The 18,071-nt window shown below is 57.5% G+C and overlaps 1 protein-coding gene across 1 annotated transcript in view; it reads left to right on the top strand.

Moving 5' to 3' along the window:
- Positions 1-2,554: 2,554 nt before the first annotated feature.
- The window catches only part of Sec24d (SEC24 homolog D, COPII component), a 97,500-nt gene continuing 81,983 nt past the window's right edge, over positions 2,555-18,071 (top strand). The window contains exons 1-2 of the mRNA XM_026381746.2: positions 2,555-2,638; positions 4,942-5,099. Of these exons, the coding sequence (XP_026237531.2) occupies positions 4,982-5,099 (118 nt within the window). The 5' untranslated portion in view covers positions 2,555-2,638; positions 4,942-4,981. The remainder of the gene's footprint in view (positions 2,639-4,941; positions 5,100-18,071) is intronic.

The raw sequence follows: 18,071 nt of genomic DNA, 5'->3' as shown, positions 1-18,071 counted from the left end.
TAAAAGATGACCTATAGACTCGGTTGACAGTAGGGATCAGCTGTAGCTGTGAAGCTGTGGCTGGGGGTGCCCCAGACCACACAGTAACCCTGGGAGTGCCTGCCGAATGTTTCAAGAATCCTTTAGGTTAACTGGAGACAGGTGTCTTATGTGCAATGTCCAGTGGTGGGTGCAGAGAGGTCATTTAGCAGAATGGAGGACCCGGTCCCATGATGGAATTCAAACTGGGGCCTAAGGATGCTTAGTGACCCTGGAAGAGGGGAGCAGGCACACTGGGGAACCCAATCCTGGGTTTCGGTGCCAATGTAAGGAAAGTGAGGAACTAGGAGACAGGAAGAGACACAGAGGTGACAAATAAAGGCCATCTCTCCATAGATGGAGAGAGGCAAAACGGGCTTGGGTTTGGGACTTTTATGGGGCAGGCTCAGGGATTAGAGCCAGGCCAGTCCTAATGCCAGTGGTGAAGGGTGGGGTTGGTATGAGGGAGAGGTGAGCCTTTCTCAGAAAAGCCCTTGGGTGGGAAAGCAAAATTTTTCTTAAAAGGGGGGCTGTCATTTAAGGTGGCCTTCCAGATGCTAAGCAAGGGCCTTACATAATGAAAAAAAAAAAAAAGCTTCTTCAAAACTGTTTTTGGAATTATGGAATCAGAAACTCCAGACGGAGCTGCATAAATGCTCAGAGCACCCGGGCTCTGACCTCAGAGGCCCATGAGAAGGAGTCGTGAGTGCTGTCAGGGAACCACTCTCTTTCCATGTAGTCTTATGCTCAGCTGTTCTGCTTTCTTCCCCTTTAAAGCTCAGAGCAGGACCCTGCCTTCCCTGACCACCCGAGTCAGGCTGTGGTTACCTGGGTGATGGACAGGGAATGTCAGAGGCTTGGCAATAGGGCTGGGGGCCCGTGGCAGGCTGAGAAATCACCTGGCCCTCACAGTGGAAGGCAGTGGCCACCACAGGAATAAGGTCAGTCATAAAAGAGGTGAGCACTTGGGGCCAGGAGAATGGAAGCAAACTGAAGCCCAGTGGCCATTTCAGAGGAACAAGAGGACTGTGTTGAGCACTCCAGCCGCTGGTGAGACCATACAGCCAGGCAGCACCTCAGTAAGTCCAGAGCTCAGATGTCACACAGTCCTAGAAGATGGTGGAAAGAGCAGATTGGAGGGGCACCAAAGTGCCGATGACCAGGTGAATGTGGGCAGGAAGCACTGGCATGACTTCCAACTAGCTTTAAGAAGAGTGGCTCATTTTATGTTCTGAAGGAGCCGTCGTCTGTTAACCTACTGAATGATTAGTTCACACTCATGCTCCCTGAATATGGAGTTGATTTAAAGTCTTTCCCAGCGTCACCAGATAGGAACTGGAGACCACAGCGGCCAGTCCTGGTGTCAGACAGTGGGCCTCTGAGCCAGGGCTGAGGACGAATTTACAATCCAGACAGCTGTGCAGGGCCAGTGAGCAGGCCAGCCATCAAGAGGCCGGATGTTTCTGACCCTTGCTGCCATAGCTGCCCTCCTGAGTTGAAGTGTGACATGACCACCTCTAGCAGCACTCCTACAAGCCATACAAGCCAGACTTCATAAATCCATCTGATGAGGAATATGAGAAGCAAAACAAGACTTTAGCACGGATTTTCAAGCCTCGTCAATGCTGAAGCCATAGACTGGTCACCAGAGCTTAAAATCTCATGGAGCAGGGAAAGGAGCCAGAAGCTTGAACGGACTTAAAGTTCCTGCACAATTCCTCTGTCACCTCCGCAGTGTTCCCTTGTGAGTCTTACCCAGTGGCGCATCAGCAAGGAAGGTGTAGCAGCTTTGATTTTCGGTAGCCCAGAAGAAAGCACGTTTTGAACAACAAATCCCTGTGCGGATGGTTTTGTCACCGTGGAGTAGCGCACAGGGCAGCTAAATCCAAGGGCTGAAGACCTTCTGCTGACAGCGCGGCGGTCCGACCTCCGGCCAGCGGGAGGGGGCAGGCGTCTCCCGGGGGCGCAGACTCCGCGCGGCTGAGGCTCGGGGCAGGGCCGTCCGTCTCCGCACACCGGGTGCCGGCGCCGCGGCAGCCGGCCCACGCAGAAGCCGCCAGGGCCGCCCCAGGCGGAGAGCGCGCGGCGCCGCCTGCCGGTGAGCTCGGCCGGCCCGTGCGCCCGCCCTGCCTGCCCCGGGCTCCGCGGGGCCACGCCACCGAAGCCCGGGGTGCAGAGGGGTGGGACGCCGGCGGGGGAAACCCGCGACAGCCGGGAAAGCGCGAGAAGAGCCAGAAGGGCGCCAGCCCTTCGCCACCCATCCCGCCGCCTGGCGATGCTGGGTGGCCCGCCCCGCCCTCTGTCCCGGTCCCGATCGCCAGGCTGCACCGACCCAGGTCCGGCAGCTCTCGGCGGCCCCGCCCCTCCCCAGGTCCCCGCCCCGGCCTCGCCCCGACTGCGGCCGTGCAGCTCTCGGTGGCCCCGCCCACCGCCTGGCCCCGCCCCGTGGCCCCGCCCCCGTGCCCTGCGCGTGCGCGTTGGGGAGCGCTGGTCCAGCCCAGCGACGCTGAGCCGCGGGTCTGACGTGGCAGTCCAGCTCCGCGCGGCTCGGGCGCAGAGTGGAGACTCCAACAGGAAAGGCGCCGGCCAGCGGTCGCCGGCACGAGAAGCCGAGCTTCAGGTACTGCCCTCGGCCCAAGCTCGCGGGCGGCGGGAGGGACCCCCGCTTAGCTCGGTGGTCCTCAGGCAGGTTGGAGGCCAGGATAGGAACCGCCAGCCCGGTGGTCCTGAGGTTGGGGGACTGGGGAGGGACGCATCCTGCCGGTCCTCAGTCAGGTTGGAGGCCAGAGGAATGACCCGCTCATCCCTATGGCCCTCAGTAAGATCGGGGGCCAGGGGAAGGACCCGCTCAGCCGGTGGCCCTCCGACAGACTGGGGGCCGGGGGACCCCACTGCCCGTGGTCCCCCGGCAGGTTAGAAATGATGGCGGGGCATCATTTGGTCCTCAGGCAAGTTAGAGATGATGGGGAGAGATCTGCTCAGTCTGATGGTCCTCTGGCCGGGTGTAGACACTGGGCAGGGATAGGAGGGACCTATACTCCCTGGACTTCGGTGCAGACTGGGAGGGGCGCTCTCCGCCTGTGGTCTTCAGGCTGGTTGGAGGCCAGCAGAGGCAGGGGGCGGGCACTTCACCTGTCCCTCCGTACCTTGGACGAGGAAGCTGCATGGTGAGTCCTGTGGCCATGTCCTCCAGTGTGATCGCTGGACGTTCTCTTCCCGTATTAACTTAGTCTACTCATTCTTGGAGGAAGAACGCGTTAGAGGTGTTCTTAGTGGAAATGGCAACTGTATCTTTGAGCTTCACGAAGTCTGGATGGCAACACGACCAAGTCCCCATCTTGTTCCAGGGGGTGAGATGCACACCGCTAGGCAGGGGGCTGGGGTCTCTCCGGGTTGCAGCTGCCCAGGTTTTGACCCCAAGCCATCTGTGCCAGGTGGCTTTCTGCCACGTAGCCACTTGAAGCTGAGTCAGGTTTCTGGACTCTGTGGGTTGCGAGGAAGTTTGACGTGGCAAGGGCGGGGAGGAAGCAATTCCTCCCAGGGCCAGCTGAGGCTGGGGTTCCACGCTCTCCAGAGAACACCCCTGCCCCCTTTTCTTCCCAGCTGGGGGCTACTGGAGGGTGTATCCAGCCACTTGCTTCCTACAGCCTGGGAAGGAAGCCCAGCCTGCCACGTCTCTCTCCACTGTGTGGGAGGAGGGGAAAGAGCCGTGGTCCACAAAGCTGACCAGAGACCTGTTGCCTCTCTCTTTCTGCCAGTCCAAGAACAAAGCCATCTCATATTTTTTACTTGTTTGCTTTGATTTTACAAACTTATATTTTAACCTGAAAATGCAACCAAATCACCAACTTTGGGCTTCAGATTTTAAATTTGAATGTCATTCCTGGACATAGACAGATTCCAAGTCTTAGCAGGTATCACCAACCTTTACCTTAAAAGGCACTGAATAAGAGCAAAAGGAACAGCGTGCCCATGCTGGGTACAGAGACTAGAGAGAAACTGCAGAGCCAGGGTTGTGTTGTGCATCTCAAAAGGACTGGGGGGTGGGGGGGTGGGGGTGGTCTTTTCTGAAAGAGCAGAGGCTGGAGGGGTTTTTCAACCATACCATGTCACACAGCTAAGTATTAACAGACATGGATTGAAAACTCACTTTTTGGGGGCAGGATTTAGAACACTTTCTGCCTTGTTATAAAATTCTTTTAGTCCTATGAACTGTCTCTTATGTGAAAACCTGGGAAAATGAAAAATTTAAAGCAAACCAATGTTGGAGTTCTGAGAGACTTGAGATAGTTCTGTTACATTTGGGAGTGTTTACGCCTACACACACATGAAATTACACATTTTTTCTTACAGATGCTATGTTCTTAGAAGTGTGATATGGTTTAAATCAGAAAGAAATTCTGTCTTCCACTGAGAAACCACTGGTAACTTTGAAAAGGTGTAGCTGCCTCTCAGCTTGGCCAAATCATGACTCACAAAATAAGGCCATGACCAACTTTATCTTCTGCTGTATTTGCTGGGCTGACTTCTCTTTGTCAGAACTACCAGGTTATAATTGCTGGTTAGAAGAGCACTATACAGATTTGAGTTAGAAAGCCTGTGGCTACAGCCGGCTGGCAGCCAGTGGTTGGCCAGTTGCACGAGATGGTACTGCCCTGTGGCTATGGAAACCAGCCCTTGAAAGAGGCTGCCAGACACCGAAGGCCTCCGCAGCTGCGGATGTTTCCAGGTGTTGTGCCTGAGAATTGGCCCACGACTGTTGAAGTGATGCTCCTGAGTTTCAGAGGACTCTGGCTGCCCTTTAGGGTGTGACATGCCACCTGGTCCTTCTGCCTAAGCTCAAACTGTCACTTATTAGCAGTGTCTGTATGTTGGATATTTAGTAACTAAAACCCTCTGTTGATAAGTGTTTTTCTGTTGCAGGGCTCTTTTCTAGAACTAGCTTGGGAATGATATTTTCACCATGAGCCGACAAGGTTATGTGGCCACACCTCCTTACTCTCAGTCCCAGCCAGGAATCGGCCTTTCTCCTCCTCATCACGGACACTATGGGGACCCTTCCCATGCCACTTCTCTACCAGGTAAGGCGTGTTATTTTGACCTGGATGTGATTATTCAGCCCTCAGGGTCAGAAGATAGATGTTCTGAGGAGGGGCTTTGAAAGAGTGGGGGGTCATGATCTGACACCCTGGTTGTGCATTACAGGGTCACGGTGCTGCCCTGTGGCTATGGAAACCAGCCCTTGAGAGAGGCTGCAGATGTTTCCAGGTGTTGTAAAATAAATAAGTAAAATAAAGGTATTGTGTCCAACTACAACTAAAAAATAAATATTAAAACAAAAGCCTGTCCCTGGGAGCTTTGTGGAAAAGCTCTCACAGCATGACCAGTGTGGCTATCTCATGGAACACAAGTTGGTTTTTAAATATGGAGTCTTTCTTGAGTGTTTTCTTATTGTTAGACTTATCCTTCTTGTTGATAATTGGCGTGAGGTTATTGTAAACATTCAACAAAAGTGAATATATTTCTTTAAGGTAGTTTGCATAATTGTATCATACAATCAATGTTAAGATTAGGAAGATTTAAATTTACATACCAAAGACTCCTCACTGGTAATAACAGCAAGAAAGCCATGGCCTTGCCTGAAAATTGTTATCAGATATTATTGGTTGCTTTGAAATCTGGTACCCAGAGGAGAATCTTGCCTTTCAGGGCAGAGGTGAGGATGGAGTGGACCGAGGGCTCTGGTGTCAGGTTACATCATCATGCACCTCCCTTCATGAGAGGGCTGCTGTGGGCACCAGCTTGAGTGGACAGGGCTGAAGCCAATATTATCTTGCTTCAGGTCTGATGGTCCAGGTTTCCTGGGCTTCCAACAGGTGGCAATAGACCCTCACTGTGTCTTCACACTGAGGAGGGACAGTTCTCAAGAGGGAGAATCTGGAGCCAGGAGGAGTGTGGTTCCCAGAGGCTCCGGGAAGCAAGACGTGCTGGGGAGGGCATTGCCCACACACAGTGACCGCCTGTGGTGGGCAGGGCTCTGTGTGAACACTCGAGATGACTCAGGCCCCGAGATGTCCAGAGACTGGAGAAGGGCCGGAGGGCTCCGCGGGGCACCGGCATCCTAGCACACGCAGGCGATGCTCTGGACCGTGTACTTCCTGGGGAAAGAGTACCTCATGAGTTAGTCCTCCTGGGCGTCAGCTGTCTTCAGAAGAGACATCCTCTGGTGCCGGCCCATCCTCTGTGACACTGGGCTCTGTGGGAAGCGCGCGCCGCCTTCTCCCACTTCTTTCTCACTGGTCCCTTCCTGCTCAGTGTGTGTGTGTGATGGTACTTGCAGATTGTTCTTTCTTGGTTATTTATCATGTGTCAAAATCTGGACCTGAGGGGCCAGGGTTGTGGCTCGGCCGCAGAGCGCTCGCCTAGCATGGGCAAGGCCCTGGTTTGATCCTCAGCACCACATAAGGATAAATAAGTAAAATAAAGGTATTATCCAACTACAACTAAAAAATAAATATTAAAACAAAAACCTGGCCCTGGGAGCTTTCTGTCACTATCTTAATCCTCACGGGACAGTAGGTAGCCACTTATGAGCCCTCTTGCAGCTGAGAAATGAGGTCGGGTAGAGGAGGCTTGCCCAGGTCACAGAGTTAGCACCACCGTGGCCAGGACTTGTCCACCCTGGAGGAAGCTGACGACAGTGCTCCTCCACACCCTGGCATAGCCTGGGGTGTCTGCCCTCCCTGTCTGTCTGCAGCCGTCTTCTCCAGGAGGTGCTGCCGGCCCAGGGGCCCTCAGTGCTGGCCTCCTGTTCCGCCCTCTTCTGCAGGTGGCCCCTGCTCCCTAGGGTGGTGGACACTGCCTTGTCTGCTTGGAATCTGATGTTTGAGGGACACTGCCTGGTTCTTCCTGCTGCGCTCTGGACTGCCTGTTGAGGGGCCCCTCCTCCTCGGCACCTCTCCCTGCGTGGTCTTTACCCTGCCGGTTTCCCTGGGCTGTGGCACTCAGGTCTTTATCCTGCCGGTTTCCCTGGGCTGTGGCGCTCGCCTCAGGTGCGTGTGCTGAGGCTGTGTCTGCAGCCATCCCCTCTCCCAAGCTCCGGGCAGTACTTTCTGCTGCCCTCTGTTTATGCAGCTCGTCAAGCTCATGTCCAGAACAGTTCAGTGTTGTTTCATTGAAACCTGTTTTTTTTCCTGACATTTCATATCACATCTTTGCATCATTTATTTAGTCATTCACACCAAAAATTTGCACTATTAAAAGAACGTCTCCCTTTAAAGCCACCCACCCCCAGTCAGTTGATGTCCTGAATCTCCTTGGAGCAGTTGTGAATATTTCCCGACTGCCCCTCCTTTCACCCTCCTGCCGCTCTTTCTGTTGGGTCTGTCCCTCTGTTGGATGGCTGACGAGCTCTCTTCCACGCCGTTGCCCGTCCAGGGCTGCCTGTCTTCCTACGTCAGCTCTTGAGCAGGAGGAAGTGTGTAGCATGCTGGTCTCTTTGGGCTCTGCGTGGCTTAAAGCCTGGTGTGGTCCCCGTGGCTCGGGTTTGTACTTAAGCTCCTTACCCCTAGAACTCTACCCACCTTTTCTTCTCAGCTCTTCTGCCCCATCCCATTGTCCTTGGCTCCACAGCTATGGAGTCACTGTCAGTGGAGGGTGGGCCCTCCTGCTGCCCACTCAGCAGCCATCTGCCAGAGCCAGCTTGTGTCCCATGCAGTCCTGGTGGGTGTGTCCTGACAGCCTCCTTCAGACTCCTTCAGGTGTCTCTGACCCTTTACCCCCAGGCTGGCTTGTAAGTCGCCCTAACCCAGCGCTGGCCTCCCCACACACCTGAGCCGTGCCGTGGGCCTGGAGCAGTGGCACCCTGTGTTTCCTGAAGCATTTGTTCAGAAATGTCAAGAACATTGGTCAAAACTTGAATATTTTAAAAAATCCGTTGTCAGTGACTTACCTCATCAGCACATGAGTGTCCCTGTGGACACTCTTCAGAGGGGTGGTGGTGGGCTGCAGCCCCCTCCCACGGGCGAGGGTGTCTGAGGGCTGTCCTTGCTGGGTCAACCCCTGTGTGCTCGGGTTAAAGCCTCTTTCTCTATGGAGGCTGGAGCTTTCCGTAAATCACAGTGTTTTCCCATAAGTATTTGAGGTGTTCCCCGAATCCCCCACTGTATTTCTCTGTGATGAATGTCCAGACCCTCCCTCTGCAGCACCTGTCTTCTTTCTCCTGCGGTGAGCCTTTTGTTGGCTTTCTGATGGATTCAGACAGCTGAGCTGAGGTTTCATGAAGCATCTGTTCTGCTATAGATCTGGCCAGTAGCACACTTGCTGTTTTCTCATGTCACGTCTCCAGTAGTGCCTGTTAGTTCTGTGTGTGTGTTTAATTCTTGTGCTGTGTAACAAATCTAAAGATTTACTGTTAAATCACAATACTTGTGATAAAACAGTGAACCAGGCAGACCCCACTTCAGTCTTGCGGTATGATGGATCTGGAGGAACTGCACCAAGCACACTGACCTGGGAGCTGGGCAGCAGTGTGGGGCATGCGCTCGCAGTACTGTGGCTGGTGTGCCTACAGGACTGGAGGCAAAGACGCGCCTTGGCAGACAGGGGCGTTGTCGGGTGGAGGTGGCCTGCTGGCTGGGGCCGTGGCCCTGGCAAGGGCCTTTGTTGCCAGGGACGCGCTCTGGTGGAAAATGAGCCGGGTCAGGATCTAGGCATGAAGGGCCAGAAGTGCCACCGCACAGTCCAGGTCACAGTCCCATGGGCAGGTTGGTGGACAGCTCTGCACAGTCCAGGGTGGGCAGGACTGGGGCAGCTGCTGCTTGCTGGAGCTTTGCACAGCTGGCTTCTGGGGGCAGCTAACTGTGTGGTGGGCTGTGTCCTGCTTGCTGAGGGAGATTCAGCAGTGTCCTGGGCCTCTACCTGCCGGGGGACACTGGGATGTCCTTTGCCCTCCAGGATGTGCCAGACATGGCCTGAGGTCCTTCCAGGGAAAACCGTGGGTGACTGAGGAGCAGTGGCATTCTGCGGGAGGCGGGAAGTCAAGGATCAGCAGGGGCTCAGAGGGACAAGCTTTGCAGTGAGAGTCAACAGGACTGTCCCTACAGCAGGAAGCCTCTTTGCCAACTTCAGACGAACTTCTTCCCCAGATTCTCCCTAATGTGGGTTTCAGTGTGTGAGATCCGGAGCCAAATTCAAGCTCTGCTTTCTGCAATACTGTGTGGGTTATGGTTCCTGTGCTGATAGCTGAATCCCTGCAGTGGATTTGTTGATGGGCATCTGGAGGCCAGTGGGGATCAAGGAGAGGCCTACCCAGAAGAGTGTGGGTCCCAGAGCAGTACGACTCACACAGTGCCTCTCCCTGGTTACTGCCTTTCTAGCCAGAAAGACCTTGTGAGACGCCACCCGGCCCAGGAGTGTGAGGCTTGGCTGAGATTAGAGTACTTAGCAAACCCAGATCCACAGACAGGATGAATATGGAATTTGCATGGCTCCGGCTCAGGACACACTGGGGCCAGGTCGCAGGGACTGGACGCGGTGTTGAACAAACCCACCTGTAGCATTTGCCATCTTAGGAAGCCGCTGGTGTCCCAGCCAGTCTCCCGTGGGCATAGCCTGGCTGCTTTCTGCCCATGTGTGCTGCTCCCTTCCTGCCAAGATTCTCCTACTACTGGGTAAAGAATATGATCCTTTGTACCTCATCAATAATCTGGCCAGAGGAAGACTTTGGCTCTGCAGATAACAGTGCTGCTGATTCCCTTTGTCCAGGGTGGAGTACAAATGGCATCCAGAACTTTGAAATCTGACACCAACCAAACTGTCACCCTCCTCCAGCCACATCTGAGCCTCCCCACACTGGCCTGTTGCTGCTCCCGATGATACCAGAGTTTGGGGTGGTTGCCAGGCTCTCTGACACGACTCTTACCAGCGTTTGTATTAATAGACTTTCTACTGATCCACACCATGGAGCACAACACACCTATACAGTCCACACTATATCTGCTTGAAGATAAGTCCTCAATGAGAGAGCTCCTGCCTGTGCCCACCATGCGACTCAGCAGCCATCCTAGGTTCCCCTCTGTCCCTACCCCAGGAGGACTCCTGCCTGTGCCCACCATGCAGCTCACAGCCATCCTTAGGTTTCTCTGTCTCTGCCCAGGAGAGCTCCAGCCTGTCCCCACCATGCAGCTCAGCAGCCATCCCTAGGTTCCTCTGTCTCTGCCCCAGGAGAGCTCCTGCCTGTCCCCACTATGCAGCTCAGCAGCCATCCCTAGGTTCCTCTGTCTCTGCTCAGGAGAGCTCCTGCCTGTGCCCACCATGCAGCTCAGCAGCCATCCCTAGGTTCCTCTGTCTCTGCCCAGGAGAGCTCCTACCTGTGCCCACCATGCAGCTCAGCAGCCATCACTAGGTTCCTCTGTCTCTGCCAAGGAGAGCTCCTACCTGTGCCCACCATGCAGCTCAGCAGCCATCCCTAGGTTCCTCTGTCTCTGCCCAGGAGAGCTCCTGCCTGTCCCCACCATGCAGCTCAGCAGCCACGCCTAGGTTCCTCTGTCTCTGCCCACGAGAGCTCCTGCCTATGCCCACCATGCAGCTCAGCAGTCATCCCTAGGTTCCTCTGTCTCTGCCCCAGGAGAGCTCCTGCCTGTGCCCACCATGCAGCTCAGCAGTAATCCCTAGGTTCCCCTGTCTCTGCCCCAGGAGAGCTCCTGCCTGTGCCCACCATGCAGCTCAGCAGCCATCCCTAGGTTCCTCTGTCTCTACCCCAGGAGAGCTCCTGACTGTGCCCACCATGCAGCTCAGCAGTCATCCCTAGGTTCCCCTGTCTCTGCCCAAGAGGGCTCCTGTCTGTCCCCACCATGCAGCTCAGCAGCCATCCCTAGGTTCCTCTGTCTCTGCCCAGGAGGGCTCCTGTCTGTCCCCACCATGCAGATCAGCAGTCATCCCTAGGTTCCCCTGTCTCTGCCCAGGAGGGCTCCTGCCTGTGCCCATCATGCAGCTCAGCAGCCATCCCTAGGTTCCCCTGTCTCTGCCCAAGAGGGCTCCTGTCTGTCCACACCATGCAGCTCAGCAGCCATCCCTAGGTTCCTCTGTCTCTGCCCAGGAGGGCTCCTGTCTGTCCCCACCATGCAGATCAGCAGTCATCCCTAGGTTCCCCTGTCTCTGCCCAGGAGGGCTCCTGTCTGTCCCCACCATGCAGCTCAGCAGTCATCCCTAGGTTCCCCTGTCTCTGCCCCAGGAGAGCTCCAGCATGTGCCCACCATGCAGCTCAGCAACCATCCCTAGGTTCCTCTGTCTCTGCCCCAGGAGAGCTCCTGCCTGTCCCCACCATGCAGCTCAGCAGCCATCCCTAGGTTCCTCTGTCTCTACCCCAGGAGAGCTCCTGCCTGTGCCCACCATGCAGCTCATCAGCCATCCCTAGGTTTCTCTGTCTCTGCCCAGGAGAGCTCCTGCCTGTGCCCACCATGCAGCTCAGCAGCCATCCCTAGGCTCCTCTGTCTCTGCCCCAGGAGAGCTCCTGTCTGTGCCCACCATGCAGCTCAGCAGCCATCCCTAGGTTCCTCTGTCTCTGCTCAGGAGAGCTCCTGCCTGTGCCCACCATGCAGCTCAGCAGCCATCCCTAGGTTTCTCTGTCTCTGCCCAGGAGAGCTCCTGCCTGTGCCCACCATGCAGCTCAGCAGCCATCCCTAGGTTCCTCTGTCTCTACCCCAGGAGGGCTCCTGCCTGTCCCCACCATGTAGCTCAGCAGCCATCCCTAGGTTCCTCTGTCCCTGCCCAGAAGAGCTCCTGCCTGTCCTCACCATGCAGCTCAGCAGCCATCCCTAGGTTCCTCTGTCTCTACCCCAGGAGATCCCCTGTCTGTTCCCACCATGAAGCTCAGCAGCCATCCCTAGGTTCCCCTGTCTCTGCCCCAGGAGAGCTCCTGCCTGTGCCCACCATGCAGCTCAGCAGCCATCCCTAGGTTCCCCTGTCTCTGCCCAGGAGAGCTCCTGCCTGTCTCCACCATGCAGCTAAGCAGCCATCCCTAGGTTCCTCTGTCTCTGCCCAGGAGAGCTCCTGCCTGTCCCCACCATGCAGCTTAGCAGCCACGCCTAGGTTCCTCTGTCTCTGCCCAGGAGAGCTCCTTCCTGTCCCCATCATGCAGCTCAGCAGCCATCCCTAGGCTCCTCTGTCTCTGCCCAGGAGAGCTCCTGCCTGTGCCCACCATGCAGCTCAGCAGCCATCCCTAGGTTCCTCTGTCTCTATCCCAGGAGAGCTCCTTCCTGTCCCCATCATGCAGCTCAGCAGCCATCCCTAGGCTCCTCTGTCTCTGCCCAGGAGAGCTCCTGACTGTGCCCACCATGCAGCTCAGCAGTCACCCCTAGGTTCCTCTGTCTCTGCCCAGGAGAGCTCCTGCCTGTGCCCACCATGCAGCTCAGCAGCCACCCCTAGGTTCCTCTGTCTGTGCCCCAAGAGGGCTCCTGCCTGTGCCCACCATGCAGCTCAGCAGTCATCCCTAGGTTCCTCTGTCTCTGCCCAGGAGAGCTCCTGCCTGTCCTCACCATGCAGCTCAGCAGCCATCCCTAGGTTCCTCTGTCTCTGCCCAGGAGAGCTCCTGCCTGTGCCCACCATGCAGCTCAGCAGCCATCCCTAGGTTCCTCTGTCTCTGCCCAGTAGAGCTTCCTGTATGTGCCCACCATGCAGCTCAGTAGCCATCCCTAGATTCCTCTGTCTCTGCCCAGGAGAGCTCCTGCCTGTGCCCACCATGCAGCTCAGCAGCCATCCCTAGGTTCCTCTGTCTCTGCCCAGGAGAGCTCCTGCCTGTGCCCACCATGCAGCTCAGCAGCCATCCCTAGGTTCCTCTGTCTCTACCCCAGGAGATCCCCTGTCTGTTCCCACCATGAAGCTCAGCAGCCATCCCTAGGTTCCCCTGTCTCTGCCCCAGGAGAGCTCCTGCCTGTGCCCACCATGCAGCTCAGCAGCCATCCCTAGGTTCCCCTGTCTCTGCCCAGGAGAGCTCCTGCCTGTCCCCACCATGCAGCTTAGCAGCCACGCCTAGGTTCCTCTGTCTCTGCCCAGGAGAGCTCCTTCCTGTCCCCACCATGCAGCTTAGCAGCCACCCCTAGGTTCCTCTGTCTCTGCCCAGGAGGGCTCCTGCCTGTCTCCACCATGCAGCTAAGCAGCCATCCCTAGGTTCCTCTGTCTCTGCCCAGGAGAGCTCCTGCATGTCCCCACCATGCAGCTCACAGCCATCCCTAGGTTCCTCTGTCTCTACCCAGGAGAGCTCCTGCCTGTGCCCACCATGCAGCTCAGCAGTCATCCCTACGTTCCTCTGTCTCTGCCCAGGAGAGCTCCTTCCTGTCCCCACCATGCAGCTCACAGCCATCCCTAGGTTCCTCTGTCTCTGCCCAGGAGAGCTCCTGTCTGTGCCCACCATGCAGCTCACAGTCACCCCTAGGTTCTACTCTGTCTCTGCCCATGAGGGCTCCTGCCTGTGCCCACCATGCAGCTCAGCAGTCATCCCTACGTTCCTCTGTCTCTGCCCAGGAGAGCTCCTTCCTGTCCCCACCATGCAGCTCACAGCCATCCCTAGGTTCCTCTGTCTCTGCCCAGAAGAGCTCCTGTCTGTGCCCACCATGCAGCTAAGCAGCCATCCCTAGGTTCCTGTCTCTGCCCAGGAGAGCTCCTGCCTGTCCCCACCATGCAGCTAAGCAGCCATCCCTAGGTTCCTCTGTCACTACCCAGGAGAGCTCCTGCCTGTGCCCACCATGCAGCTAAGCAGCCATCCCTAGGTTCCTCTGTCTCTGCCCCAGGAGGGCTCCTGCCTGTGCCCACCATGCAGCTCACAGTCACCCCTAGGTTCTACTCTGTCTCTGCCCATGAGGGCTCCTGCCTGTGCCCACCATGCAGCTCAGCAGTCATCCCTAGGTTCCTCTGTCTCTGCCCCAGGAGAGCTCCTGCCTGTGCCCACCATGCAGCTCAGCAGTAATCCCTAGGTTCCCCTGTCTCTGCCCCAGGAGAGCTCCTGCCTGTGCCCACCATGCAGCTCAGCAGCCATCCCTAGGTTCCTCTGTCTCTACCCCAGGAGAGCTCCTGACTGTGCCCACCATGCAGCTCAGCAGTCATCCCTAGGTTCCCCTGTCTCTGCCCAAGAGGGCTCCTGTCTGTCCCCACCATGCAGCTCAGCAGCCATCCCTAGGTTCCTCTGTCTCTGCCCAGGAGGGCTCCTGTCTGTCCCCACCATGCAGATCAGCAGTCATCCCTAGGTTCCCCTGTCTCTGCCCAGGAGGGCTCCTGTCTGTCCCCACCATGCAGCTCAGCAGTCATCCCTAGGTTCCCCTGTCTCTGCCCCAGGAGAGCTCCAGCATGTGCCCACCATGCAGCTCAGCAACCATCCCTAGGTTCCTCTGTCTCTGCCCCAGGAGAGCTCCTGCCTGTCCCCACCATGCAGCTCAGCAGCCATCCCTAGGTTCCTCTGTCTCTACCCCAGGAGAGCTCCTGCCTGTGCCCACCATGCAGCTCATCAGCCATCCCTAGGTTTCTCTGTCTCTGCCCAGGAGAGCTCCTGCCTGTGCCCACCATGCAGCTCAGCAGCCATCCCTAGGCTCCTCTGTCTCTGCCCCAGGAGAGCTCCTGTCTGTGCCCACCATGCAGCTCAGCAGCCATCCCTAGGTTCCTCTGTCTCTGCTCAGGAGAGCTCCTGCCTGTGCCCACCATGCAGCTCAGCAGCCATCCCTAGGTTTCTCTGTCTCTGCCCAGGAGAGCTCCTGCCTGTGCCCACCATGCAGCTCAGCAGCCATCCCTAGGTTCCTCTGTCTCTACCCCAGGAGGGCTCCTGCCTGTCCCCACCATGTAGCTCAGCAGCCATCCCTAGGTTCCTCTGTCCCTGCCCAGAAGAGCTCCTGCCTGTCCTCACCATGCAGCTCAGCAGCCATCCCTAGGTTCCTCTGTCTCTACCCCAGGAGATCCCCTGTCTGTTCCCACCATGAAGCTCAGCAGCCATCCCTAGGTTCCCCTGTCTCTGCCCCAGGAGAGCTCCTGCCTGTGCCCACCATGCAGCTCAGCAGCCATCCCTAGGTTCCCCTGTCTCTGCCCAGGAGAGCTCCTGCCTGTCTCCACCATGCAGCTAAGCAGCCATCCCTAGGTTCCTCTGTCTCTGCCCAGGAGAGCTCCTGCCTGTCCCCACCATGCAGCTTAGCAGCCACGCCTAGGTTCCTCTGTCTCTGCCCAGGAGAGCTCCTTCCTGTCCCCATCATGCAGCTCAGCAGCCATCCCTAGGCTCCTCTGTCTCTGCCCAGGAGAGCTCCTGCCTGTGCCCACCATGCAGCTCAGCAGCCATCCCTAGGTTCCTCTGTCTCTATCCCAGGAGAGCTCCTTCCTGTCCCCATCATGCAGCTCAGCAGCCATCCCTAGGCTCCTCTGTCTCTGCCCAGGAGAGCTCCTGACTGTGCCCACCATGCAGCTCAGCAGTCACCCCTAGGTTCCTCTGTCTCTGCCCAGGAGAGCTCCTGCCTGTGCCCACCATGCAGCTCAGCAGCCACCCCTAGGTTCCTCTGTCTGTGCCCCAAGAGGGCTCCTGCCTGTGCCCACCATGCAGCTCAGCAGTCATCCCTAGGTTCCTCTGTCTCTGCCCAGGAGAGCTCCTGCCTGTCCTCACCATGCAGCTCAGCAGCCATCCCTAGGTTCCTCTGTCTCTGCCCAGGAGAGCTCCTGCCTGTGCCCACCATGCAGCTCAGCAGCCATCCCTAGGTTCCTCTGTCTCTGCCCAGTAGAGCTTCCTGTATGTGCCCACCATGCAGCTCAGTAGCCATCCCTAGATTCCTCTGTCTCTGCCCAGGAGAGCTCCTGCCTGTGCCCACCATGCAGCTCAGCAGCCATCCCTAGGTTCCTCTGTCTCTGCCCAGGAGAGCTCCTGCCTGTGCCCACCATGCAGCTCAGCAGCCATCCCTAGGTTCCTCTGTCTCTACCCCAGGAGATCCCCTGTCTGTTCCCACCATGAAGCTCAGCAGCCATCCCTAGGTTCCCCTGTCTCTGCCCCAGGAGAGCTCCTGCCTGTGCCCACCATGCAGCTCAGCAGCCATCCCTAGGTTCCCCTGTCTCTGCCCAGGAGAGCTCCTGCCTGTCCCCACCATGCAGCTTAGCAGCCACGCCTAGGTTCCTCTGTCTCTGCCCAGGAGAGCTCCTTCCTGTCCCCACCATGCAGCTTAGCAGCCACCCCTAGGTTCCTCTGTCTCTGCCCAGGAGGGCTCCTGCCTGTCTCCACCATGCAGCTAAGCAGCCATCCCTAGGTTCCTCTGTCTCTGCCCAGGAGAGCTCCTGCATGTCCCCACCATGCAGCTCACAGCCATCCCTAGGTTCCTCTGTCTCTACCCAGGAGAGCTCCTGCCTGTGCCCACCATGCAGCTCAGCAGTCATCCCTACGTTCCTCTGTCTCTGCCCAGGAGAGCTCCTTCCTGTCCCCACCATGCAGCTCACAGCCATCCCTAGGTTCCTCTGTCTCTGCCCAGGAGAGCTCCTGTCTGTGCCCACCATGCAGCTCACAGTCACCCCTAGGTTCTACTCTGTCTCTGCCCATGAGGGCTCCTGCCTGTGCCCACCATGCAGCTCAGCAGTCATCCCTACGTTCCTCTGTCTCTGCCCAGGAGAGCTCCTTCCTGTCCCCACCATGCAGCTCACAGCCATCCCTAGGTTCCTCTGTCTCTGCCCAGAAGAGCTCCTGTCTGTGCCCACCATGCAGCTAAGCAGCCATCCCTAGGTTCCTGTCTCTGCCCAGGAGAGCTCCTGCCTGTCCCCACCATGCAGCTAAGCAGCCATCCCTAGGTTCCTCTGTCACTACCCAGGAGAGCTCCTGCCTGTGCCCACCATGCAGCTAAGCAGCCATCCCTAGGTTCCTCTGTCTCTGCCCCAGGAGGGCTCCTGCCTGTGCCCACCATGCAGCTCACAGTCACCCCTAGGTTCTACTCTGTCTCTGCCCATGAGGGCTCCTGCCTGTGCCCACCATGCAGCTCAGCAGTCATCCCTAGGTTCCTCTGTCTCTGCCCAGGTGGGCTCCTGCCTGTGCCCACCGTGCAGCTCAGCAGTCACCCCTAGGTTCCTGTGTCTCTGCCCAGGAGAGCTCCTGCCTGTGCCCACCATGCAGCTCACAACCATCCCTAGGTTCCTGTGTCTCTGCCCAGGAGGGCTCCTGCCTGTGCCCACCATGCAGCTCAGCAGCCATCCCTAGGTCCCTCTGTCTCTGCGCAGGAGAGCTCCTGCCTGTCCTCACCATGCAGCTCAGCAGCCACCCCTAGGTTCCTCTGTCTCTGCCCAGGAGAGCTCCTGCCTGTGCCCACCATGCAGCTCAGCAGTCATCCGTAAGTTCCTCTGTCTCTACCCCAGGGGAGCTCCTGCCTGTGCCCACCATGCAGCTCAGCATTCACCCCTAGGTTCCTCTGTCTGTGCCTCAGGAGAGCCCCTGCCTGTGCCCACCATGCAGCTCAGCAGTCACCCCTAGGTTCCTCTGTCTCTGCCCACGAGGGCTCCTGCCTGTGCCCACCATGCAGCTCAGCAGTCATCCCTAGGTTCCTCTGTCCTTGCCCAGGGGAGCTCCTGTCTGTCCCCACCATGCAGCTCAGCAGCCACCCCTAGGTTCCTCTGTCTGTGCCTCAGGAGAGCCCCTGCCTGTGCCCACCATGCAGCTCAGCAGTCATGCCTAGGTTCTACTCTGTCTCTGCCCAGGAGAGCTCCTGCCTGTGCCCACCATGCAGCTCAGCAGTCACCCCTAGGTTCGTCTGTCTCTGCCCACGAGGGCTCCTGCCTGTGCCCACCATGCAGCTCAGCAGTCATCCCTAGGTTCCTCTGTCCTTGCCCAGGAGGGCTACTGCCTGTCCCCACCATGCAGCTCAGCTGCCATCCTAGGTTCCCCCACCCGTCTCAACCCCAGGGGGGCTCCTGCCTTTGCCCACCATGCAGCTCACAGCCATCCTAGGTTCCTCTGTCTCTGCCCAGGAGAGCTCCTGCCTGTGCCCACCATGCAGCTCAGTGGCCATCCTAGGTTCCTCTGTCTCTGCCCAGGAGAGCTCCTGCATGTTCCCACCATG

Source organism: Urocitellus parryii, chromosome 10 (assembly GCF_045843805.1).
Source record: "Urocitellus parryii isolate mUroPar1 chromosome 10, mUroPar1.hap1, whole genome shotgun sequence".
NCBI lineage: Eukaryota > Metazoa > Chordata > Mammalia > Rodentia > Sciuridae > Urocitellus > Urocitellus parryii.
Note: the sequence above shows the minus strand (reverse complement) of the source record. Positions and strands in the feature narration are given on the sequence as shown.